The following is a 27,235-nucleotide window of genomic DNA, read 5'->3' on the forward strand; positions in this document are numbered from 1 at the left end:
GCACTCATAGGTCTAATGGGAGAAACCTAACAGAGGACCATGGGGAGGGGAAGGGGGATAGAGAACTGGGGAGAGTGAGGGACACAAATCATGAGAGACTATTGAATACTGAAAACGAACCATGGACTGAAGGGGGAGGGGGAGGGAGAGAAGGGGGTGATGGTCAAGGCAGGGGGCACTCATGGGGAGAAGCACCAGGTGTTATATGGAAACCAATTTAAAAATAAACTATAAAAAAAAAGATAACTTAGAGGTGCCTGGGTGGCTCAGTTGGTTAAGCATCCAGCTTTGGCTCAGCTCATGATCTCACGGTTCATGGGTTCAAGCCCCATGTAGCTCAGAGCCTGGAGTCTGCTTCAGAATCTGTCTCCCTCTCTCTGACTCTCCCCTGCTCACGCTGTCTCTCTTTGTCTCTCAAAAATAAATAAAAAAACATTTTAAAAATTAAAATAAAAAGATAACAAACAGTGATGGGGCCCAACGTTTGGACAGGGGAAGAGAGGAACTTGTTGGCCTGATGCAGAAGAAGACCATGGGCTCTGGAGCCTGACATCTCCATTGGGTTTTAACCTTGGCTCAACCACATTAACTGTGGGAACTTATACACGTCACTTAGGTGCCCTCTGACTCAGCTTCCCCAGTTATAACAAGACAATAACAATGCCTACTCTGCAGGGCTTTGTGACAGTCAAGGACATTCATATGTGTTAAGTATCTAGTATCTAGAAGGTGCCTGGCCCAATAAACCAATAGTGCTGCTGCTCCTCCCACCTTTCTCCTTCCCCTCCTCCTCCACTCCCTCCCCTCCTCCTTTTCCTCCACTTCCTCTTCATGCTCTCCCTCCTCCTCCTTTCCTCCTCCCCCTCCTCCTCCACTTCCTCCTGCTCCCCTTCTTTTTCTTTCTTCCCCTCCTTCACTTCCTCCTCCTCTTCCTCCCCCTCCTCCTCTTCTTCCTCCTTCACTTCCTCCTGCTCCCCCTCTTCTTCCTTCTTCCCCTCCTTCACTTCCTCCTCCTCATCCTCCCCCTCCTCCTCCTCTTCTTCCTCCTCCAGGATGTATTCTTTACCACAGGATTATTCAACACTTCCCCGAATAGACCTGTTAGGCTGTGTCCTGGTGCCCAAGGCACACAGGCAGACAATTAAATGCAACAGCCCCCAGGCTGAGAACCAAGGGGACCAAGAAGAGGCTGTCCTGGAAGGGGGGCACAGCACACCACCGCTCCCTAACAAATTATCAGCGAAGACTGTGACCACAGGGTTAGCCACTCGTCACCTACACAGCCCCAGGGATGTCCTTTCCCTTGCCTGACACTGGCTATGCACTGGAGTCCATAAACGTGCATGTCAAGAGTCTTCCAGAAACCATATTCCACATTCTGGTCTTCAGATCAATTATGATGCAGACTTGAGCTTGAGGAGAACTCAGACACCCTGCACCCCTAGTTGACCTGATCTCTCTCTTCAGCCAGTTAGGGAGGAGCTGAAATTCACAAGGGGAGGCAGGAGCAAGTTCTTGCCTTTGGTCCAGGCTGAGCTGGTAAGTTTTGTATCTTGGGATACAGATACAAATAAAGTCAGCCTTTGGGGTGACCTCAAAAACCATAAAGAGACCCGAGACTGGGGACTAGCTCATTTAGGAGACAGGGTGGGAGAAGGGGCCTTTCCTCTCCCTTCTCTCTTCCCTTGGACCATATTTGCTAATCTCACAAAATTAAGAACTTTTTAAGATCAGGAACCATGTTGGGTCTCCGCAATCGCAGAACTTAGTGCAGTGTCAGGTATATAAAAATTGCACCTTAAGCGAGAAATGAATTTAAAAAAGGCACAAAATAGTTGGGGCCACTAACTTGAGCCCCTCGAAATGAATCCATTGCATATCTCCCCATATTCTATTGCCTCATGGGTTCTGTTAATCCAACCATTCTAACCATTCATGCATCCCGTTAATATTTTCAGGCCAACAATTCATCCATCCATCCATTCCTTCATTTATTTTTGTTCATTAGTTCCATTAATTATTTCTTCCATATCTTCCTTCATTCATTCCATTACTTACCGCATTATTGCACATATTGATGTGTTTCATTTACTCACCAGATTTCTGTGTTAGAGAGATCTCATCTTTGGGAACAAGGCCATGGTATGTCCCTAGACCCAGCACATCACCATTCCATGGTTGCTAATAACACTGTTGAACAAGTACCTGACTCAAACTAATTCATAAATATTACAAACGGCTTCTAGTACAGAATTCTGTGGAAGAAGCCGTTTGAGGACTCACCGTCTAGGCCATGGACACAGACTACCAGGTGAATCCCATCTTCCAAATTCTCTTCCTCTTCCTCTGGTGGGAAATACGGTATATCAGAAGCTAGTACGGATAAGTCACTGTACAGAAATCCAGCAATCTTCAGTTCTTTTTTAAATTTTTCTTTGGCCTGATAAAAACTGGAGAATACACTAATTAATCAGAAGCCACGCTGTGTGTGCTGTGTTGAGCAGGAGATGAGCTGAGCTGGGAGGTGGGGATGATGCGCATGTGCAAAGAAGGGTCTGCGAGCAGCAAAGGCAGGATATGAGGCCCCAGGAGGTGCTGGTGAGGGAAGCTTTTTCTCAATAAGGGGCCAGGAAAGCATCCCGGGAAAAGTGTTACTGGTTTGGTTTCTGCAGATTTCTATGTGCTTCCTGCATGGAACAGGACCTGTAAGATTCCATTCAGCTCCAAGGATCCATGCAACCCTTAAAAAGATCTCCCCAGAGGGCAAGCTTCTTCACACGGCCCCCATGGCTCCCAGGGCTTGGACTCCACCTGCTCTTGGCAGCGTCTCCCAGCTTCCAAGGGGAACGCACTGCTCGTGCTTCCCTATGTGAAGTCAGTTCGCCTACTCGTCTGTCTTTGTGCACTGAGGCCTGTCTGAAGTGCCCTTCCCGCCAGATTATCACATTCCTTGTCTGAGTCTCGGACAAGGTGGTGGTTAAGAGCATGGACTCGGAAGTCTGACTGCTAAGGTCAGGATCTCAGCTTTGACATTTACTTGCTGTGGGCCAACCACTTAACCTCTCTGCATTTCATTTCCTCATTTGTAAAAGGAGAAGACATGATTATCTAATTCATAAAGTTATTGTGTGTGTTAAGTGATATACACAAGATGCTTAGAACAGTACTCAAAACTGATTAAGTAGGAAAACAATTTATTACCAGACTTAACACAATCATCACCATCACTATCACCACCACCACCACCACCACCACCACTGTGTGTCTCGTATTTGTCCTGTAGTCACGTCCGAAGTTTCCCCTGGCCACCGTCTCTATGTACACTCGCTAGCCAGATGGGGTCCTTGTCCTGACTCAGCTGCGCACACACGGGATCCATCCCATCTACCCAGCTGCCCTCACTCACTTCTCTCATCTTTCTGTCTCCCTGTTGGGCTGGAATTACGGTGCCAGCCAGGACAACCCAATCAGGCATTGGGTAGAGCTTGCTCTCTATATGTCAAATTGAGGATGTGAGCGTAATAGGTATTTAATGTTCTTTATACAGCAAGGGATCCAAAGTTTACTTGCCTGTGTGATCTCTTTCATAGATATCATTAATATGCAACTCTCCAGCATTTCACAGAAGAGTAGTAAGATGATTCCATAATACACTTAATCAAATATGTAGTTTACGGATGAGGGAGCACTATGAATACAAACCCCACGTGAGGAAGCAGGATGGATTTTGGCATTGTAAAAGGGGTGATAAACGTAGGAACTGCACAAAGGGGATTAGGAGGCAAATCTGATGAAATTTCCCCAAGGCTCTTAATGAACTGCCCTCTCTATTTGCAAAGATAGAGGTAGGGTGACAGTCATAAGAGAATTGTTTATCATAATAAAAACCAAAAATAAAACCTTAAATGCCCATCTCTAAGGAGTTTGTTAATAAATCGTGGTATACCTAGAAAACAGAATGTTGTTTAAAGGATAAAATCATAATGCAAAAATAGATCTGTAAATATAGAAATGTTTCCAATATATTAAAGTTGAAAAAACCTTAGAGTTTGTGCAGTTATCCAATTTTTGCATACGAAGATGATTTAGAGATGTACATAGAAAAGCAGTGCAGAGAATGTATGCACTGGCTGTATTTGAGAGATGGGCCTACTAGGAGTGTTGACGTACGCTAGGATATTACATTATCTACATCAGGAAAGAACTCCTATCTCAATGGATGCATGGAATTGAGAAATATGTGGGCAAATTTATATCTGTGCCGGGGTGGGTAAGCCATCAGCAAGCTCACCTAAACATCCTCTCACTGACTTCTTCCTCCAACTTGCTGGAATGAGTGGAAACCACGCCAAAGGAACCCAGAGGCTGATGAGTGATGGGCAATGGGGTCTGTTTGGCAGCAAATCCAGCCCTGGCAGGGGTCTCCGTGGGTACGGACGAGAAAGGGAGACACGTGGCAGTACAAGACACGGACAGGTTGACGACCTCCACAGCTTTCAGGCTCTCCAGAGTGAAGGTCTCTGCCGGGGGCAGGTGGGACACCATGACGGCAGTGCCTGCCCTTGGCTCTTGGTTTCCTAAACCCTGGGAGTGAATGGAGTGAGTCACAGTGGAGCATACAGTGCCTGCTTCATGTCCAGCCTCCAGGAGAGCCTTAGCTCCTTTGCTAAATTCTGTGTCATCGATGATACAAGGTGAGCTGTTCTGCTCGCCCGTTGAACCCAGGTCGATGGCCTCAGCAGCTGCTGTACAGTTCAATTCAGGCACCGTATGGTGGGCAATAGTCTCATCATCTGAGATACTGCTGTCAGAAAGAGCTTCTTTCTCCATACTCAAATCTTCAGGCATGCCTTTGGGGGTCTCCTTTAGGACTCTAGGAAAAGATCCATTCCTAGGGTTTTCAAGGGATATGATATGTGGTATTTTTAGATTAAGACCTTTGGTTTCAATACCTGGAAGGTTCTCCATCCTGCCATCAAGACAGCAAGGTCTTGGAGGCTCAGATGGACTCTCTTTACCTTTGGGGATGTCTATGTAACCAGGGATCTGCTGGCTGTCGGCACCTGAAACCACCTGTGCCCCAGCGTCCTGGATCCTGGATCCTGGGGAGTCTACACTCTTGATGGGAGCAGCTGAACTTGCAGCAAGAGGTCCACCTTGCTGCATGGCATCTGTGTCTTCAGCAGATTCCTCTGGGCTACTGATGTGGGGTGCAGATACAGACTTGGTCAACTTGGTGAGTGCCAGCTCCCGTTCCTCATCCTCAAAGGGCAAGGAGCTAATGGAGGTGAGGGACGCCTGAGTCCCACTTGGCAAACTCGTATTGCTCTCTGTGTGTCCGCCCTCTAAGGAGTTCCTGTGTAGGGCATGTCTTCGAACCAGATGGTGCAAGGCTTCCCGGTCACTGGGTAACTCCAGTGCCCTGCTTCGCGCCTCGGCCCAAGCGACAGAACTCGGCTCACTCTCAATGCCTGAGTCGGAGATGATGGAAGAAGACCGCTTGATGACCCCAGAGAGCACAGACCCTTCCTCCTGCTCCTCCGAGTGAGGGTCCTTTGGGGAAGCCCTAACATCTAAGGGATCCCTCGAAGAAGAGTTTGGTGGATCGCAGGGCTCAGAGGGGAGCTTCAGACTCAGCAGCACCATCTTGCCCTCTTGGTCTGCAACCTTCCCTAGAGTACTTAACTCATGGAGTGCTGTTTTCTCTGAGGAGATGGCGTGTTGGCGACTTCCACCCGGTACCTCCTTGCCTGGCACAACTCTGGCAGATTCAGAGTTACTTTGAGAGGGCCCACTCTCACACTGAGCACTAAGGACCACCGTGGGTTCAGCACTGCAGGGGCTCTTATTGCTAGATTTCACATCAATGTAGGTGAGTGCTGGGGGCTGGCCATCCTCTGGACCCGGTCTCCTTCCGGGCAGGTCCTCATCTGCCAGTGGACATGTTCCAGCATCAGCCCTTGGGCCAGCCCAACATTCATCTTTAGGCAAACCTGCCTGGTTTGGGAACTCGCCGATGGTCAGATACACCTGAGATCCAGAGCACACATGCTCATGTTTTGGTGTAGCTGCACTGTCATCTGGCTCTGGACGCCTCAGAACTTCCTTATCAGAGTCGATCTGGGGTGGTTTCGTGGCAGGTGAGGCAAGGTCTTCCCTAAAAGGTGATTTTCTACTTACAGCAGGGTTCTCTTCTCGGTCTTTCAGATTCATTATTGCAGGACTTGTTTGGACATCAAAATCAGGGGAAACACTCAAACTGTGCTCTACAAAAAGAAAAAAGAAAGACGAATGTATGGTGGTTTACAAATCTATGTCCACAGATTATGCAGAAGCCTGACTGTATAATAAAGAAAAATGGCTGAGCTTTGTTCCTGGTTCCTGGAGGACAAGCCCTGAATTCGTGCAACTTCCCAAGTGATGTGAAGTCTCCGTTATTTGTGGCAGGCAAGCATACACCAGCCTTGTGACTCCAATGAGCCCTTTACTAGTTTATGTCAAAGAGATGAGTCAGGACGGGGACTGACCATGTGAGAAAGACCAACCACTGGGTCAGGGCTTTGAGCCAAGTAATACCAGGACAATGTCCCAGGAGAGTAGCTCAATCCTGTGGCCAATGATCAAGCAGCCATGTCTTCATAGTGAAACCCCAATAACAACTGTGGACATTGGGGCTTGAATACCCTTCCCCACTGGCAATACACATCGAGGTGCCAGGATGACCAGTCCTGGGGGCACCCAGAGTTTCATATTTGGGAACCTTCCATGCCTTGCCCTTTGGGTCTCTCCTTGGGCTGGCCTTTATTTGGATCCTTTCTATTAAAACTGTAGCCATAAGCACAACACTTTCCTGAATTCTGTGAATTGTTCTAGCAAATCATCAACCCTGAGAGGGTGGTGGGGAGCCCTGAATTGGTAGCCTGTTGGTCAGAAGTACAGGTGGCCCGGGATCCCATAAGCTTGTGCCTGATGTCAGGGCATCCTTATCAGAGGCTGTGCCCCTGACCTACGTAACTCAACCAAACACCAGGTAATTAGTGTCAGCACTAATGCAAAGCTATCAACTATGATAATTCATGATTCACCTTGTACTTAACCAAAACAGTTTTAACAATTACAACTTTAAATATCAAAGCGTTTCTCTGTCTCATGTACAGTGTTCACAGTGTAGAAAGAGAGGTGTGGAGCCAGGAAGGTCTGCTTTCCCCTCCTGACGCCAGCTCCCACCAGCCGTGAGGCCTTGGATGATGGCAGAATAAATAAGCCACTTTTCCACCAGAGCTCACTTTCTTCAGCTCTAGGATGGGCAGATTCACAGTGACCAGCTGGCCTCACAGACAGAGCTCACAGGAGAGTTATGATATGAAATGTCACACGTGGGGAGGACAGATCTCTGCCTTCTCTATGGAGCCCCTCTGAGCTTGAGCTCTGTCACAAGGCAATCATCCCGCAGGGCATTCAGACCACAAAGGTTCCCAGATCACTCTGATCTTCCCAGTAGGATGGCGGGGGGGTCAAAGCCTGACCTTCTTTCTCCTATTTTTCTTTAGGGTAAACTATTATCTCTCGAATCCTGTCTCTCAGTCTGCTCTCTCTTTTCTTTTCTCTTCCCTCCTCCCCCTCCTCCTCCCCCACCTCTCCCCACCCCCCTCTCCTCCCTATCTTTCTCAGTCTTTCTCCCCCTTCTAACCAAGTGTACATGGAAAAAAAATAAGTGCTTCCTATGTCTGTCTGAACCACCACCCTCTTGACAGAGCCATCTGATATGTTATTCAATTTCCATACACACCACACAAAAGAAGACACGGCTGGGCTTTTATTTTACTTAAAACATTTAAATCCTTCATATGGTTTTCATGGAAGTCAAAGGAATATAAACACTATAGAATGTAATGAAGCGAATCACTGAGACACTTACAAACCACATCAACAGCTCACACCTTGGAGTGAAATTTATGACTGGGTCCAAGATTAGACCAAAGACTGAGAAAGAATGGGTCTCTTCCTTATGTCGATGTGTTCGTTGCATCTTGAGGGACTGAGCAAATGTCCCTTCCTCTGAGGGAGCTTTCCCATAGCCAACAACAAGTTGGACATCCTCTGGGCAAATTCCCAGCGTCCCTTCGAGACACATGTGCTGTGACACCATGACCACCATATATAAAAGGACCCCCGTGTGCTTCCTGTCCCCACTGCACAGAAGGGCTTGTGTTGTGTGAGCACCTGTGTGCCCACAGCTGGCACCACGGCTGCCACACAGTCACTGAGCTGTGTTCATAAGACGAATTAAAAACAGAACAGAAATGTAGAAGAACAAAGACGATTACTCTCACCAACTGTTTATATTGGGTTGAAAAAACCACAAGGCCAATGTGATTGAGTCCATGAATAATAATTGGCATAACCTCTGCGTAGAGTCCTGTACTAGGCCACGGGTTAGGGAGAGGGGACGTGGGGTCCAGTTAGAATAGTGAACGAGTCTCTGTCTCTAAGGGATTTTCAGAACCTCAAGAAGCACACACAGGACAGTACGGTTGGGCTCTACCTGAAGCATGCAGGCTGTTATCTTGGAGGAAAGGAATTGGGTTCTTCAGAGAAGGAGATAATGAGTCAGACCAGGCAGGGACAACAGCAGAGGGCAAAGATCCAGAAGCCTGGTGTGCACGGTGTGGTCAGGGATCAGTCAGCTCCCATGTGGACGGAGCCAGCGTGAATAGGGATGGGAGACAGGCAGAGAGAGCCCACCCTATGGATGAACTTGAATGCCCTGGTCTTTGTATTACAGGATACAGGAAGATTGATGGACTCTTTGAACAAAAATGAAAGAGGCCCCTGATTTATCATAGACTGTGAGACAGGACACAGGGAGCCCAGTGAGGAAGTGGACTGTCAAAATGGCAACACTAGCTTCACAGTCACAGCTGAGGAAAAATCAGAGTAGCAGAACATCTAATTCAAAGAGAATGGATTCAGTCAGATGCTAGCTAATGGTATTAGTTGATACACAATCATAACTTCCGTTGTGCTGATCACTCTTAATGTGTTCTGTGGTTGGATCTCTCTACGGCTCACAGTACGTCTACAGAATATAAATTACAATTCCTTTTGCCCAGTTTCACATAATAGTTGGGGAAAGGATTCAAATTCAGGCCGTTTAGTCAACTATGAAGGCCTTTATGCAGAAGGTTAATTGCCTTGGGACCGAGGAGTGAGGGGTGCCTGGGAGAAGGGGTTGCAGGCAATATAGACAGACTCTGAGAGTGACTCGTATACAGAAAGCGTCTAGCCGTGGGCTGACAGCAGACCATGAATAAATATTACTATTTTAATATGGAAATGGGACTCTTTTTTTCCCTTTCTTCCCTAGCTAAAATAACAGAATGCAAATGTGATGACCTCATTGCAAATTATATTAAGGTCACCAACCCCTGGAGGAAAAAGGAAATAGTTCTTTATTTGCTAATGGTTGTGCTCTGGGATTAAATCATCAGAGCACATTGTGAAAGAACAAAGAAGGTCAAAAAAGTTTTGAGTGGGGAAGTAGTTGGTGGGGGAGGGGAAGGAGCAGCTGAGAGGTCTGTAGAGAGAAATCTGGAGGAGACAGCCAGCCCTGTGAGAGCAGTTGCCCTGGGGTCCTTCTGGCAAGACTGGGACCCCTCGCGCCGGGGTCCCAGACTCCGCTGAGGCCCGTGCACCAAGCACATCACCGAAGCTGCAGAGACGCCGGTTCTAAAGTAGATGCAGGGATGGACAGAATACAGCTGAGAGGAAGCCGCATCGGCAGATGGTGCTGGAAAGACAGCCCCGGCCATGTCTAGATCTAGGGCACTGACACAGAGGGCGGTGGACGAGGGCCAGCAGGGAAGTTCCAGAAAGCCTGAGGTTGACTTCCCAGCTCGCGCTGCAAGGCTGGATGGGGCTCAGAGCCCATGAAGAAGATTCATGGAAAATATAGATGATGCAATGCGATTGCACGGGGGAGTTGCAGAGCTGAGTTTTCGATCCCCTGGGGTGTCTGTTTTAATATGTGCCAGAAAACAGATTGGGAGACCGTCTGCAAGGAGGCCTGATGATAACATCAGGGGGTCTGAGCATGGGTGCTCATTTTGAATTTCTTCTCTAACTGTTCAACTTTTCTGTAGCTACATGACGTAACTATAATGAAGATGAGTGTGCATGCACACACACACACACACACACACACACACACACACACACACACCTACACACAAATTCTCAAGGCAAAGTTGGCTTAAGTCTGACCAGCCAGTAGGCGGCATCTCTAGAGCCCCTACCTTTGGGCTTGTCCTATTCAACATGGACACTAGGTGTCAGGGCACAGCTAAGAACCGGGGAACATCCTTCATGTACAAAGTTACACTGCCTTCGGAGGTCACCTAGACTTTGTAGAGACCCTACAAATCTCTGACTGCAGAAATTCTTAAATTTAAATGGCACATAATTTAAATGATGGCCATCCAACTGTAAGGGCCTAAAATGCCTCACAAAGAGACAGCAACACAGACCCTGGGCCTCGGGGCTGGGGTGCCTTGTTTGCACATTGGCTTTTATAAGCTGTGTGATCTTTAATACATATTTATACCCCTGTGCCTCAATTTCTCTCGGTGAAATAGGGCTTATGAAGTTCATTTGTCTGTTTTTTAACAGGATTAAAAAGAGAAAGCATGGAAAGCCTCCAGCTACATTTTCTGGCTCGTTCAGGGACCACGGGTTTCCTTCAGCTCTGTCTTCCACAAGCAGGGTTGTGTGAGGGGACAGAGGACTAACACTACCGAATACCTGGTGTGCCTCGGGTGATCCCCAGCTATGGATTTATTGACGGTGCAATGCCAGCAAGACGGAGGTGATTCGGAGACAAACACACAAATACACAGGAGCCCGCTGTCTCTCCTCCCTGAGCGGAGTCACTCACCCGCTAGCCCAGTCACTGACGCAGCCTGCTTTCTCGAATACCTTGCCTGGTTCACGGCACGAAGCGAATGCACCAGAGTTGGAACTGAATGCCATTACAATGCCAAGAGAAATGATTTTATATTTGAGTTGCACATCTGGGGTAAGAAAGGGTGTCCATCCTCCCCTCCGTTCCCAGTATCCTGCTGAGGGGAGAATCTGGTGCCCATTGTGCAGGTGAAGACACTGAGGCAATGTGGTAGGATTTTACCCCAGGAGGAGTCAGGAGGCAGATCTTTACTGCAGATCTTTTCTGTTAGAGTGATTTGTCAGTTGCATGGACATCACGTCACCTCCCACTGGTTTAGCCTGAGTCTTTGCTCTCCTCCACGAGCTGACAAATTACTCCCTTGCATACCTCGGAGCATAAATAGGGCAACTGACTGGGACCCACTGTTCTTTCCCGAAGGAGGACCAACCTGTTGCAGGGCAGTCTACGTATCTGTCTTCAAAGATAACCGGCAAGGTGTCCCAGTGACCGTCGATGTCCAGACACTCGGCGGGCAGCGGGGGCATGGTGGTGAGGTACTCTGAGTTCCGGACATCCAGAGACACCTGGCTGTGGGTCTGTATCCTGCGGATACACGCACTGGGTTAGCGCCCAAGGAGGCTTTTTTTTGAAGTTTATTTTGAGAGAGAGTAGGAGTGGGGGGAAAGGCAGAGAGAGGGAGACAGAGAATCCCCATCAGGCTCTGCACCATCAGCACAGAGCCCGACATGGGGCTCGAACTCACAAACCAGGAGATCATGACCCGAGCAGAAAGCAAGAGCCAACCAAGACACCCAGGCGCCCTGCCAAGGAAGCCTGAAATGTGTTAAGAATCAAAACATCCAGCTCTGGCAATCTACCATCTGTCTGTCCACCCTCTCTTCCTTTCTTCCCAGCCCACCATGCCATGGTCTGCTTTGTACCGTAACTGGTCTGGGCACCGAGCTTAGAGGTCACGGATTGTATGACTGGGGCACTTTATCACATCCTGTTTCAGTGAGATGCATTAAATACTGTTTTAGCAGGGGAGGAACTAAGTTTCTAACTGACAGGAATCTTAGTACTTCGGAGGAAACACTTCAAGTTCAGTATCCTTTACTGCTGCATTTCTAACCTCCCAAAGAATTAAGAACCACTGAAAATTGCTTTTTTTTTTTAATCGCTTACTGTGTGGACACCAGCATCCTTGTTCCCCTAGTTCAGGAGCCCTCGTTTTTCATTCCTGTATGTAGGGTTTAAAAAAAAATGCCCCCATATTCCTCCTCCATGAACCAAGGTTTCTGACTTTGAAACCATCAGTATTCCTCAGTCAGAAGATGGGAGGGTAGGAAATGTTTACTGCCTTCTCCTCAAGTCCCTGCAGAAGGGAGAGTTCATTTCCTCCCATGCAGGGAAAGGAGGAGCATTCTGTCATCTTCTCCACGCTGCCTCAATCCCATTGCATGAGGGGAAAGGGCCTTGCTGGCGTGGCTGTTTGGGAGGAGAACTGAGCTCACATAGCTAATTTCTGTCTGTCTGTCTGACCACTGCTCTTTTCAGAGCAGCCGGACCTCTGGAAGCCCCCACATCGCTCATCAGCTGCGGGGGGCGGGTCACCTGCCCCCACAGGACAGCCTCCCAACTGCAGAACTCCACAGGAGCCCAGGAGAATTCTCTCCTTCAGCGCTCTTGGGGACAAATATGACAAACATCTGCACATGGGATATATTATATGTGTATTTTGAATATACATATGAAGTATGACTATTTTATTTCCTTCTTAGTTCTCCATTAGAGTTTAACCTACATCCAAAAAGGATACAAGGTACCTGGGTGGCCTGGTCGGTTAAGCATCTGACTCTTGATCTTGGCTCAGGTCATGATCTCACACATCATGGCACTGAGCCTGGCATTGGGCTCTGCGCTGACGCATGGAGCCCCTTGGGATCCTGTCCCTCCCTCTCTCTCTCTGCCCTTTCTCTGCTTGTGCTCTCTCTCTCAAAATAAACTTTTTAAAAGAAAAAAAAAAAAGGTAAGCGATGTATTATATTCCTCAAAGCCATGAAGGCTGTAGTAACTTCAGAGTATTGTGAACCTTCCTTTAAAAATTTAAATGGAATTTTGTCGCAATCAATTCTGTACTTCTTAGCGATCATCGGAACCTGGCACTTAGGATCCAGTTTTTAATATTTTACAAAAGCATACAGACTGGACATCCACGTGCGGAGGGCTGTGTCCACAGGCCAGGGTGTAATCCCCCAGGATGCAAATCTGATTCTGGACCTAAAGAGCTCATAGCCATGAATAAATCAGGTGATTAATCACAGCCAGGGAGCCGTTGGAGAGTCAGGTCCAGGTTGTTTTCTGCAGGGAATTACCACCTGCCAGACTGTGGCGTCTTAGGCATACAGACTGTGCATGTGACCGAGTACGTCAAACAGTGCTTATAGCCTGTGTTAAAAAAAATGACTAAGAATTCCAGGGCCTACACGCAATGAGCCATCACCTCATACCAGGATGGCTTCTATTAAAACAAACCCCAAAACCAGTGTGGGTGAAGGTGTGGAAAAGTTGGGTCCCTGGTACCTTGTTGATGCGGATGTAAAATGTTACAGCTGCTTTGGAAAACAGTAAGGAAGTTCCTCGGAAAATTAAAAATAGAGCTACCATATGATCGGGCAATTCTACTTGTGGGTATTTATCCAGAAGAACTGAAATCAGGGTGTTTAAGAGATACTGCACTCTCACGTGCATGGCATTATTCACAACAGCCCAGCTACAGAGACGAGCTAAGTGTCCATGAACAGGAAAGGGATAAAGAAAATGCAGAACGATGCGATATCATTCAGCTTTAAAAGAAAGAAATCTTGTCATACGTGACAACGTGACAAATCTTGAGGACATATGCCAAGTGAAATCAGTCAGCCTCAGAAAAACAAATATTGTGTTATTCCACTTACGGGAGGAATCGAAATTAGTTGAATTCACAGAGTCAGAAAATAAAGCCGTGGCCACCGGAAACTGGGGTGAGGAGATGGGGAGGCGCTAAGTAACAGGCATAAAGTTTCTAGGAAATTGGACGAGAAAGTTCTGGAGATCTCTACAGAGCATCCAGGCTCCTGTCCATCACCCACTTATTTACTCGGACTCCAGGAGGACAGCCAGAAACAAGGAATATTTTTATCTTAGAGATTGAGAAGTCCACAGTTCGGGTCTTCTGGTGTAGGAGAACGGGCCAGCACTGTGTAGTGGGCCATGGCGGGGGCGGGGGGGCTGGAAGTGCAGGTCTGGACCCCAGCAGGCCATGTGGACATCATATGCTTGCTGTGTGGTCTAAGGTAAGTGACCTAGCCTCTCTGAGGCTGGGTTTCCCCAGTTTCTTCTTAAAAAATTTTTTTTAAATGTTTATTTATTTTTGAGAAAGAGAGAGGGACCGATTGTGAGTGAGGGAGGGGCAGAGAGAGAGGGAGACACAGAACCCAAAGCAAGCTCCAGGCTCTGAGCTAGCTGTCAGCACAGATCCTGAGGCGAGGCTCAAACTCACGAACCACGAGATCATGACCTGAGCCAAAGTTGGATGCTTAACCGACTGAGCCCCCCAGGCGCCCCGCCCCAGTTTCTCCTTTGGTGAAGTGAGGATGAAAACGGCTCATAGTTCACAGTGTTCACGAGAACATTAGGTGAGCCAGTGCACGCACAGGACTCAGCACTCCTTCCCAGAGGCATCTCACCACACAAAGCAGCAGCAAGGGAGGCAAAGGGCCTCTTGTGTTCCCCACTGTATACATAGCCTCTTGTAAAATGAGTGCTTTTGAAACATTAGCGTGACGATTGTTACTACCCAAAAACATAAAAGACAGAGTGATAAATCAGTGGTCATTGTTCCAGGGGCGAAATCACCAGTGCGTCTTCCTGCACTCATTCCCGTCCATATTCCATTCATCACATCTCCACCGAGACTCTCCCTTAACCCTTTACCGTGTGGAAAGCACTGGCTAGACACGGGTGAAACAGAAGAGCTAGATGGTAAGACGGACTCTCGCTTCCAGACAGTTCTAAACCATTTCAAACACTGCAACACTGCATTCTACCATACTGCAACCCATGGGGTGTCCGGGGGGCTCAGCTGATTGAGTGTCTGACTCTTGGTTTTGGCTGAGGTCATGATCTCATAGTTCGTGAGTTCAAGCCCCACACTGGGCTCTGTGCCAACCTGCTTGGGATTCTCTCTCTCTGTCCCTCTCTCGTTCTCTCTCACTCTCTCTCAAAATAAATAAAAAAATTAAAATAAAAAAATAAGGGGTGCCTGGGTGGCTTAGTCGGTTGAGTGTCGGGCTTCGGCTCAGGTCATGATCTCGAAGTTTGTGAGTTCGAGCCCTGTATCGGGCTCTGTGCTGACAGCTCAGAGCCTGGAGCCTGCTTCCGATTCTGTGTCTCCCTCTCTCTCTGCTCACGCTGTCTCTCTCTCTCTCTCAAAAATAAATAAAACATAAAAATTTTAAAATAAAATAAAAAAATAAAAACCCATGGCAAGAAACATCCTTCATTTTACAGAACAAATGAGCGCAACCCACACTCCCAGAAACACTGAGACAGGTTTCAGAAACATCTTACTTATACTTCCTGCCCCACCTTGTTCTGTCCCATCACATCCTATTTCATTTAAAAAAGTGCTGTTCCAAACACAGTACATGGATGTCACATCCTCCTAAATGGCGGTGACTGCTGTTTGAGAGACACAATCTAGCCTGAGCTTGAACAAGATGGGTCTGGACAGACGGGTTTCACCTCGTCTGGCCACTTGTCCATCCTGGTTTGGGGGGATGCTTCTGACTCGTGGGCACGCCTCCCTCTGCAGCTCCGATCCCCGGGGGCGGGGGGCGGGGGGTGGACCACACCCGTGAGAGCCTGCTAGCACTGCTCCCCTGCCCGCTGCCTCAGTGTGAGCACAAATTCTGTTCATACCCTTGGTACCTTTCCTCCAGGAAGGTCCTCCGTTCCTGACATAAAATGTCCCTTTCTGTTCTGTATGTCTTACTCTTAATGACTTAATCAAAAGTTTATATCCTCCTGGGGGGCTCCTGGGGGGCTCAGCCTGTTAAGCATCTGACTTCGGCTCAGGTCACAATCTCACACCTCGTGGGTTCGAGCCCCGCATCGGGTCCCGTGCTGACGGCTCGGAGCCTGGAGCTGCTGCAGATTCTCCGTCTCCCTCTCTCGGCCCCTCCTACGTTCATAATCTGTCTTTCAAAACTGAATATGCTAAAAAAAACTTGTTTGAGTTTATTTCTCTTGAATAATATTGCTCCCAGCCTAGAGTACGCTTCACCCTGCGGGTCAATATCTACTGGTGAGAGTGAGGAGTCCGTCTATGGCTAGTCTGGGAGACAGCTGCTCTGTGTCCCAGGCAATCGCCGCGCTCAGTCCCTCCCCTGACTTAGACCTCTGGCTGAATGTCATCTTCTCAGGGACCTTTCTGTGACCCCCTCAATGGGACAGCACCCTCCGTCCTCACCACACTGACGCATTTCTCACTGTCACGTACTGCGTTTGGCCTACCATACTTACTTATTTATATGCCTTCCCTTACTAAAATACCAGCTCCGTGAGACAGGGAATTTGCCGGTTTGGGTCATGGCTGACTGTCTAACACCCAGACGGGTGCCTGACCCGGAGTCAGCACTAAGGGGGTATTTGCTGAATGGAGGGCTCTCCCTCTGATGTCTACAGCAGCAGCCTGAGAGAGGTTCAGTGACTGCCTTGGTGTCACAGATACTGTACGTTACAGGACCAAGATTTCACACCACGTACATGAGATCTGAAATCAGGTCTTTCCACTCCACTCGCTTGCTGACTTTTTCTTAAAGGCCTTACTCGTAATTGTCATGGTGCAAACTCTGAATTCTTTGTCCGGGTCCATGAGGTCGCACGTGGGCTGGTCTCTACTGGCTCTGCAGGTCCCGTCTCCCTCCCCTGCTTCCTGCTCGCTACATTCTAGCTACACCGGCCTTCCCGCTGCTCCTCTTGCTTTGTGTTCTCATGTAAGAGCTTGACACCGCTTCTCCCTCTGACTGATCTTCTTTCCTATCAACGGATGGCTTGTTATAACCCCAGTCTCTGTTCAAACGTCACATCCTCAGAAAGATTCTCTCCCGGCACTTCGGCGAAAACAATCCTCATCCCACACCCAGCGTTGTGGCGGAGATGGTCAGTGGGGCTTGGAAGAGGCAGTTGTGCCCGTCTCCTCCCAGCCCCACATGTGGAGATCACACACTGGCAACAAACTGAGGGCTAATGGGGCGGGGGGCTAAATGGGTGGTGGGCATGAAGGAGGACACACATTTAAAAACAGGGGGCGCCTGAGTGGCTCAGTTGGTTGAGCGTCTGACTCTTGATCTCAGCTCAGGTCATGATCTCATGGTTCTTAAGATGGAGCGCCATATTGGATGCTGTGTGGACAGCATAGAGCATGCTTGGGATTCTCTCTCTCTCTCCCTCTCTGTGCCCCAGCCCCGTTCACATATGTGCTTGCTCTCTCTCTCTCTCTCTCTCTCTCTCTCTCTCTCTCTTGCTCTTGCGCTCTCTCTCTCTCCACATAAACAAATAAACATTTAGAAAAAGGAGGGCACTTGTGATGAGCACTGGGTATTGTATGTAAGTGACAGCCCACTAAATTCTATACCCAAAACCAATATTACACTGTAGGTTAACTAGAATCTTAACAAAAATTTGAAACAAATAAACAAGGAAAAAACACATAGCAGCAGCTTGAAAGTGACCACGTGTGAAATCAGCAAACACAACAGACCCGAGTCCTTCACCACGTGTGAGGACACTGGCCATATTCCTTCTTGTCATGTTCTGTGTCCTCGCCTTGACTTGTTTCTCTGTTCCTGTCACTATCTGGAATGGCACGACTTACGTCTTGCCTATTCCTGCCCTAGAGTGAGGGACCCACAAGGACGGAGTCTTTACTTTGTTCCCCGTGGTGTCCCCGGTACCCGTGTGCACAATCGACAATTGTGTGATGTATTAGTCATCACCTAACATTCTCTGAGCGGAGTCTGTGGCTTGAACAGTGTGTTCCATGTGCGTGGATGTTCTACAACCATTATCCTGCCTGTTTTAAGGAAACAAAGACCAGGAACGGGTAAGAGAAAATAAAAATCAAAAACAAAAAAATAACTTTGTCAAGGACCTGCTGTAAGCCGATGGAGGAACAGGATTTTGAACCCCGCCGGCTGAAAATCCCATCTTCTATACTTGGCATTTCCATAGAACTGCCAATGTGTCTGTCCCTACCACCTGTGCTGATGCTCCTGCTGATGACCCCAGCAGTGGTGGGGACTCAGGAAGCAAATGCCTCCAAGAGTCCTGATTTATAGCATTTTTACTCAGTGGCCCTCCATGTTAGGTTTACATCTGTCAGATGAATGCCTTCTGATTTTAGTGTGAGAACGGACCTTCCACCAGTCCTAGCTGAGAGATGGACAGGATGAATAAACGCGTGAGCAAGCGGAAGATCGTACGTGTTTCTAGACGAGTTATTTCAACCACAGATGTATCTCCCTTGGCGCCCCCTCACTTCCAGGCTCTGCGAGGTAAACTGTAAATGCCAGTCTACTTTCCACCAGGAGGAAGTGTGGAAGGAAGCAAGAGAGGGTTGTCAACATGGGGGACGAAGAGGTCTTCAGATCTGTCTTGTGTGGGAGGCGAACCTAAAATGTTTCTCCTGCCAGCTTTACTGTGCCATCTCAAACATCATTCCATCCACACTTATTCTGGGAGGCGGATGTATCCTTCAGAAATAAAAAGAAGCCCTGTGTGGCAAAGGCTAACCCATCTTGGAGAGAGCCATCTGCTCCTGCCCCACCCCCAGGGAGATCTATGGAGACAATGACCTCATTTCTTGTTAGCCCTCTGACTTTTCTCATAGGGTTTTCATCTTTTCTTTAACTTTTAGAGGAAGACAGACTTAAAAATTCATCAGTCCTCCTAATTAGGTAGTTCAGTCTTCATTCTTATGCTAAATGCGTTTCGAAGCTACTTAGAAGTCTCCAGTGAGTTCTGTGTATTTTCTGACATAGCTTGTGGCCACACCACCTACTTCTAATTCACTTCACAAAGAAGAATCAGCACAGATGTCTTCGGGGACCTGGGAAGTCTTGATTCTGTCTATAGAACCATAATAACACTCAACAAAAGAAAACTTTGGCTATTGACCTTCTCTGCCACCTGCTAGATCTCGCCTCTGCAATTTGTCTGACTCTTTTGCCTGCAGACAAAATGCAGCCTGAATGTGCAAAGGTGGGCACACTTCTCTCCCTGGCAGTTGGAGACGAAGAAAAGAAGTACCTTTGGACAAGAATGTCTTGAATGGCTACTTTTACAATGTGACTTGGGCATGCAACTGGTTACTTACAGGTTTTCCTGAAAGGTCAGGACTGCAAGTTTTTGGTGCTCCATGTAAAAGAAGGCCTCAGAAAACCTTCGGACCTGAGGAATAAGACAACGTCCACAACTTAACTCATCGGGTGGGCATGACCTTGATTTTTCAAAGGGAAACCAGGGCTCACAGAGGTGCCTGGCATATACTAAGGGGAGCCACCCAGAAGGTCTGAAACAAATCTGAAACAAATACTTCCACAGCTACCCTCTCTCCCTGGGGGGCTCTTAGCCCAAAGCTGGCTTATGAACACAGTTTAACACATGTCCATGAATCTGTTCTTGCATTGTTTTCTGTCATGTTTTTATTTAGGCCATATTTCTTCTACTAGAATATAAGACCCTTGAAAACTGTGATGTAAGTAAGTGCAGATGAAACAGAATTTGCAAAGCCAGACATGTGAGGGCACCCACCACGTGCTCTGTGGACCCAGATATTTGGTTCTCTTGCTGCAAATGAGGAGAACCAACATCTCCCATTATGCATTAGGACCTATCCATGCTCACCCAAGCTGGTGGCAAAGAAAAAGATCTCACATTTGAAAACACTTTTCTAAGCACTGGCAACATCCCTCAGGATAAGGCTCTGCTATCCTCTGGTAGTCAAGGCCGGTGTCTTAGGAATGGCGGAGGCCACGATTTTGGAGGCTGAACAAATTCCTGGAGCCTCCCTGCGAGCTGGTGGTGAGGCCTGGGCCAGCACTCAGGATCCACACTGACTCCAGAAATCAACTGCAACTCGTGTCCTGTCCAGTGAGCTACCTGTCGGAAGGCTTCCTCCAGGGTCCCCGGCGCGTGGTTAGAGCACGCATCCCATTGGACACCTTACCCTCAAGGTGTGATGCTCCTGGGTGAGGTACGTGGTCACCTGGGAGTGCAGAGTCACCGTGTCCAGGAACTGGGTCCACAGAGCCATCAGGTGTGAGGTGAGCCAGGCGAGATCCTTACTTATCTGCTCAGCGATCCTCTCTGGACTGTTCAACACCTGGGGAGGCAAAAGGGGGAGGAAAGAACCTCTTCCCCGTGAGGCTCCTGGCGTCCCCCTCCTGAAGCCGTACCTGACCCCTCTGCCTTCAGTCGTTGCTCTTTCTCTGGATTCTGTATTGCACTACATCCTGAGCTCCACCCCCTACAGTCTCTGCAGGCACAGGTTCTTCACAGCCACTATTTGCCAAGTAGAACCCTGGGCATTTTGCACGCACCTACCACGACTGCTTGGCATTGTACATGATTGCACAGAAAAAGAAAACGGGAATTGGAGAAACACGGGCACAGCCAAGTTCACAGGGAGCTGGGATTCAGCAGCTCGGCTGTCTAACCACAGACCCACGGCACCATGCTGCCCATACACAGCAGGCACAGAGAATGCTTCCTGGGGAATGTGTATGGCTTCTGAGCCTCAGGGCACTAACTGGTCTAGGTGATTCCCGAAGCAGGTGTGCCCAACAGCATACCGCCATCTTCCTGCAATTGCTCCAAATCCTTAAGGGTGATCCCAGGTTGCCTTAACCACAACTTGAAGAAGCCAGCCTGGAGCTTTTAGGGGAAGCTTTGGAGAGCTTGAGTTTAGATTTAGAACCCGGAGACCCTCTGCTCTGGGGGATGGAGGCACTTGGCTCTGAAGAGGGACGAGGGGAGGTCAGGTCTCTGAGGACGGGCAAGGAGCCAGGTGTCAAGGCCTGACACTGACTTCCAGGCCTCATCACTGGTTCCACGAGCACCAGATTGCACCTTCCATGTCCCAGGCATGTTTGGAACAAATGGAGCCACACAGAAGAACAAGAGAGGGTCTCTGATGGCAGGGAGCCCTACTGAGCGGAGGAGAGTTAGCCATGAGGAGCAGTGGGGATCTCTCTATCATGGACAACACATCAGAGGCACAGAACCATAGCCACGTCAAGCCCATCTCTGCCCTCCTTCTTTGCCCTGGGCCTCAGCTTCTTCATCTGTAAAATGGGTGTGCAAAGCATCGGGCACTCTTTGGATACCATACCAATAGGAAAAGTAAGTTCAAAGCCTTGCTTACAACAGTAGAAGTGCCTTTTGCTGTCCTTGGACTAAAGGCTGAGAGGAAGGCAGGCTGACTGGAGTGAGGCCTCTATCCACAAGGAGGAAAAGGAGGGAGGGAGGAATTTGGGACCCAGTAAGCTTAATTCTTAAGTATCGTTATTATATAATTAAAGACAAGCACTCGGCCATCAAGCCGACTCAGAGCTGCTTCTCCCCAGCGGAAAGGCCAGGGTCTGATGACTACACTGGCCACAAACCTCGCACGTGGGAGACTGGCCCCACTTTCTGCTGATGGAAAGCTTACTTCCTGCAGCGGTTCTGTGAGGAGGCCAGGGCCACACAGGGACTGTCCCTCTTGGCTCAGCCCCACAATCGGTGGCCAGCGCTGCTCAGAAGCAGAAAAGTAAAGACTGGGTTGGGGAGAGTGGGGGACGGGGTCAGCCCTTGGGAATCCTCCAGGCTGGAATGTGAGGTTTTCGGTGGAACCGGAAGTGGCCCCTCTCCACCCCTCTCCTTCTCACCAAGGAGCTCAAACACCTGCATCAGCACTTGGCACCATTTTACCCGACGACACGGCCTGCCTCACCTCCGCTCCCTTCCCTTCTGGCCCAGGGCACGGCCTGCCCCAGCCATGCTGCCCTGGTTCCCGTGGCCTGCGCACAGCCGGCCACTCCGGAGGACCAGGCTCAGACCAGACCGCACGTCCTCTCCGGAAGGCCGTCTCCCTTCTCTCTCTCCTCACCACTTTGGACGTGTCTGCTCCCCACCAGGGATCTGTTCAAGGAGCCAATGCAGCCCCCCCTTGTTTCTGACGACTCTTAAGAAACACCTACCTGCTCCCAGGGTAAGTCAATCCTCACTCTCCTCGAAGCCGACTTGACCTTGCACAGACCACGCCCACGGCACCCCCGGCCACAAGTCCTGACAGCCCTCCTTTTCCTGCACTCTGAGAGCTGGCCTTCTCAGTATTCCCAGTAAGTACGTGGTGGCGGGGATCTAGTCACTCTTTACTGAACAATCCGGTGACTCCGCAGAAGTGAGAGGTGCAGGGCCTCGGGAAGGGCCCTCCCAGCCACACTGCCCCCACCCCGCCGCAGGGGGACCAGCAAACCAGCGTGAGCTCGGAGCTCAGCCACCACAGTGAAAAGGAGAGAAAGCAAAGCTACTCGTTGAGCAGCTTTGGGAGAATTACTTTTCCCCCTGCCTGCTAGCAGAAATGGCTCCAGACAAGGTAAGGAAGCTTCTAATTGGGCCACGAGAGGACACCCCTCCCTCTCCCTGAAGCCTGGGCCGTGTAATCACAGGTGATGGGCATGGCGGGGCTTCTCACGAAGACCAAGGAGAGGCCCTTCTCGCCAACAAGGAGGCAACCGGGCCCAACGCTCCTGCAGGTGAAGCTGCGAGAGGAAAGCTCAGCCACCCGCCCCTCCACTCACCTGGGTTCTATCCACGCACTTTGTTTGCTCTCGCACCCCCAGTGTATTGAGTGACTGCTATATGCTAGGGGTGTGCTGAGCCTGAGGGAGACACGGGCAAATACAGCCAGTCCTGGAAGAGGCAGGTGGCTCAGTGACAGCCCTTTATTTGGAGAGTTATAAGATACCTACTACGTGCTGTGAGAGAGCTATGTACTGAGTGCTGCGGAAGGATCCGGGAGGCTTCCTAGAGGAGGTGATAGCTTTGTTGTGTTCTCGAGATAAAGCAAAGGATCTTAACATTCCCTGAACAACCAGGTTCTCTACACCCAGCGCTTTGCAGCTACAGGACAGGCCTTTGTCATCAGAGTGACCGTACGATGTGACCACACCGCTCTGGGTCTGTGAACCCCATTTGAGGGGAGAGGGCCTTGGGGGCATTTCAGGCATTGCCACCAAAGCCCTACCCCTTAGCGGTGATGTTCCGGGGGGCTGTGCAGCTTGGGAGGGTGACACTGGGGAAGGGAAGCCCGGGTAGAGGGGACCAGCCTTCATGGTCAGCCACACAGCATGGTATAGGGAGGTCACACCTGCACGAACATCTCCCGGGAAGTGTTAGAAAGGCACAATCTCATGCCCCAGCCCAGAGCAAATCGGAATCTGTGTTTTAGCAAGATTGCCAGGAAAAAAAAAAAAAAGATTGCCAGGTATTTCTTACGCATATCGAGTTTGGAAACTCTAATACCAGAGAGAGAAGGGATGCCACGCAAAGGAACTTCCGCTGCCTGAGCTCTGTCCCTCCCCGGTTCCCCTGGACGGGCTCTGAAAACTCAGAGCTGTGAGGTGCCCCGCAGAGTGCGGGTTGGAAAGTAACGGTGCTGGGGCCGTGCTGGCCACGGAAGAAGTCACCGTGGTCACAGGGGACAGTCACTCTCTATGGTTTTCATTTCCTCTGCTGGGCAACTGGACTAATGAAACCTACACATCCAGACAGACAGACCAAAGCAAGGATTCAGTGAGAAGCCTGTGACGTCCTCACCAGGGGGATCATTGCAAAGATGGATTCAGGCTTAAGTGAAATAATTTTTTTAAAAATCCACACAATTAAGTAAACAAAACAAGTAAAACCCAGGCCACCTCAACTGGTAGCTGTTCACTGATGCCTGATAACATATTTTTAGTATTTCCTGCTAGGAGGGGACAGCTCGAGGAAGGACTTTTCAATGACTCAGAATCTCCTCGAAGTCAATGGGGCAGACAAGAAAGAATTCTCTGTGTGACAGGGAACCCAGTCTTTCTGAATTCTCAAAGAAAACCAACAGTTGCTTTCAGGTAGATAATCAGCATACGTTGAGCGTGTCTGTTGTACCAAAGCATCTGGCTGAATATCACTAGAACCTTCCTGTGTGTGCGGAGAGCACACCCCACCCCTTCCGGATCAGGACAGATGGGAAGGACGTTATGGTGCATGACGGTTCCCTCCCTGATGCTGGGCACAAGCTGCCTCCTCCCCTGCCCCGCCCCCAGTGGAGCCCTGACCCTCCTGGCAGCTTCTGAACAAGTATCTTTCCGGTGAGATCACCAGCCCTGGGAAAGCGTGTCCATCATTGTGCTGCCAAGGAAGAGTGAAGTGGCCAGCACACAGTAGGTGCCTAATAAATGTTCCTACAGTTCACAAGGAGTAAAGATACATGTAAACTGTTCCATGATTACAGAACTCTATGGTTTCAAATTCCTGGAAATCACTGGAAAAGGTTCCCTGTCAACCATCACCACCCATTCCATCCCCTTTGAGGGATACCTCACTCCTTGATGTGACTGACCACTAGGTGGCGGTGTCCTGCTCTAAATACTTGGGCTGTGAGAACCTTCTGGGAGCTGGGGAGGGGGCTCTGTTTCTTCCCGGCACTAGGGCAGCTCTGTAGCTGAAGGCCACCCCGGTCCCCGGTCCCCTTCCCATCACCCAGCCTTACCCCTACTCAGTAGGCTACTCTGACAGCTCTGTCCAACACCATCGCTGAAAACCAGGGGTCCGGCGCCTAAGGGGGAAGGCAGCCCACCAGCATTTCGTAAGACGCATCTGATGGACTCATCGACAGCAAGTTCAGGCCTGAACCAGCACAGGGACCGGACATGTCAATAGGGAGTGCGCTGCAGACCGCCCTGGGCCAGGCGCTGAGCCCACCCCTTAGGGGCGGCCACCGCTTGGGTGTCCACTGTGGCGGATGAATGGGGACAAGTCTGTGTGTCCCCCTGCATCCTCAGGGCTGCCGGAGGCAGGTGCGTCACAGGTGGAAGCCAGCATCCAGTCCACAGAAGCCGGTGCTGTCACCGCCTTGGCTGTAGCTGTGACCGGCCTACCTCAAGACCCACGCTCCTTCTCTCCTCTTCACACGGCCCCCGGTGAGCTGGTCACCCTCCTGCATGGCTCCCTGTGGCCCGGGGGCCAGTCCAAGCCCTTCGCCGTGCAGGGCACGCGGGCTCCTCCGTCACTAGCCCAGGCTTCCTGACAGAGCATCGGTCGCCCCGCTGGCCCCCCTTCTGGGAGCCCCATTCACTGATGCATAATCGTGGCCTTGGCTCTGACACCCGGCTTCACCTCCACAGCCTGGACTGTCCCATCGCTGGACACCATGGCGCTGTCCCCCATGCAGCCCACTCTCTGGGGTCCACTAGCGTCTGCCTCCCCACGGCCATTTAGTGAGTGACACATCCTCGTGAGCTCCCATGGCCACACACGTGTCTGTGTCCACAGCTGCAGCTGCCACCAGCCGGCGAGGTCTCTCAGGACAGGGCCAACAAGGGGCAGTGGCGCTGTGTGCCTGTGTGAGCTCATTTTGCCCTGAGAATGGCCCTGTGCATGTGGGAGACCCGCCACCCAGAGGGGACACGGCCTGTCCAGACTGACAGCTGGCCCTCATCCTCAGGACTACACCCTGCCGTCGGAGCAGAAGTGGACTCTGGCCACTCCCCCTCCGTGCTGACCCACGCCTCCCTCTGTAGATGATCCAGCAGCCCTGGGGTGATGACAGCTGCCCCGGGGTCACGGTCAGCTTCGGTGGCATGGAGCATTCCTGCGATTCATTAGTGGATCTGTCCTTTGCACAAATGACCGCTTCCAGGCACTGGAGGTTGAAAGTGAACAAGTCACCAAGGCTGTGTGGAGTCCCCAGGAGTCCTCAGGACCGAACGCAGGGCCTGGCGAGGGGTGGGGACTCACTAAATGTTGGCTGAAATGAATCAGAACTCCTGGGCCAACTGTCCTGGGTGGTTCGCGGAAACACTGGCCCTTTGTGCTCATGGAGAAGAGCGGAGCAAGGTCCTCTAACCATATCTGCTGCCAGGCACGTGTGGCCCGGAACCGACTTTACGGCCAGCTGGGGAAGTGACACGCTGGATCGCAGCGAGGGCTGTAGCAAACAGGGTGATTAGCTTTTTCTGCATTCGCTGCCCAGCCAGGGCCGCATGGGGATGCTTCACAGACTCCGCCTTCACGGTGCTCAAGCCACAATTCTGCTTCCCAGGAGGGCCTCACGGTGGAGGGAGCAGGGGCTCCAGTGCCTCCGCGGCTGGCGCCTGGCCCTGTTCTGCCCAGTGCTGTGACTCCGGGCAGACAACCCGTCCTTTGTGAGCGAAGCCCTGATGTTTCCTCCCCTGAGGACACCAGGACTGCTCACCCTGGAGACCAGCTGTGCCCATTAAACGAGGAAACGCACAGAGCTCACATCAACGAGCAGCCCACGGTGAGCCTGTGTGTGAGTGCACTGACTCGGAGGAAAGGAGGTTAATTAAAACCAAATGATTTTATCTCCACTTCACAGATAAGAAAATCAAGGTCCATGCAGTTTAAGCAACTTGCCTAGCGTCACATGGTTGGTAGGTATGGAGCTCAAAGCCAGGCCCCCCCCCGGCTCTGACGTGACCCCTTTTGCAGCCTGCCATGACCCCCATCACCACCGCAGCCTCCCCACGTGCCCCCCACCAAGCGAGGAGAGGAGCGCCGCAGGGACCTGAGGCCGCGGGCTGGGCGCTGCCCTGTCGGGGAGCGTACGCCCCGTCACCCTCCACCACTTATGAGGGGCCCCAGACACAGGCTTCTACGAAGGCAAAGTCTCCGGGCGCCGGGGTGGTTCAGTGGGTTAAGTGTCCGACTCTTGATTTCAGCTCAGGTCATGATCTCGTGGTTTGTGTGTTCGAGCCCTGTATCGGGCTTTGTGCTGCCAGCTGGGAGCCTGCTTGGGATTCTCTCTCTCTCTCTCTCTCTCTCTCTCTCTCAAAATAAATAAATGCACTTAAAAAAAGATTCATCCACATTGTTGCAGATGGCAGGACTTCCTTCTTCTTGCGGCTGAAGAGTGTCCACTGATAGACGGACCACGTTTTCTTCATCCATCCATCCGCACATGGACACCCAGGGTGTCTGCAC

The 27,235-nt window shown here is 50.2% G+C and overlaps 1 protein-coding gene across 3 annotated transcripts in view; it reads right to left on the bottom strand.

Moving 5' to 3' along the window:
- Positions 1–27,235, bottom strand: part of FAM135B (family with sequence similarity 135 member B) — a 183,778-nt gene that overhangs the window by 13,640 nt on the left and 142,903 nt on the right. Inside the window, exons 9-13 of one of the 3 annotated variants that reach the window (XM_029923764.1) lie at positions 20,253–20,369; positions 19,362–19,435; positions 11,391–11,545; positions 4,292–6,266; positions 2,284–2,450 (exon numbers count right to left, since the gene is read on the bottom strand). In XM_029923764.1, the coding sequence (XP_029779624.1) occupies positions 2,284–2,450; positions 4,292–6,266; positions 11,391–11,545; positions 19,362–19,435; positions 20,253–20,369 (2,488 nt within the window). Of the gene's footprint in view, positions 1–2,283; positions 2,451–4,291; positions 6,267–11,390; positions 11,546–19,361; positions 19,436–20,213; positions 20,370–27,235 lie in introns of all 3 variants that reach the window. The other 2 variants (XM_029923763.1, XM_029923765.1) reach the window with 2 other exon arrangements.

The sequence above is a fragment of the Suricata suricatta genome, chromosome 15, assembly GCF_006229205.1.
Source record: "Suricata suricatta isolate VVHF042 chromosome 15, meerkat_22Aug2017_6uvM2_HiC, whole genome shotgun sequence".
Classification (NCBI taxonomy): domain Eukaryota; kingdom Metazoa; phylum Chordata; class Mammalia; order Carnivora; family Herpestidae; genus Suricata; species Suricata suricatta.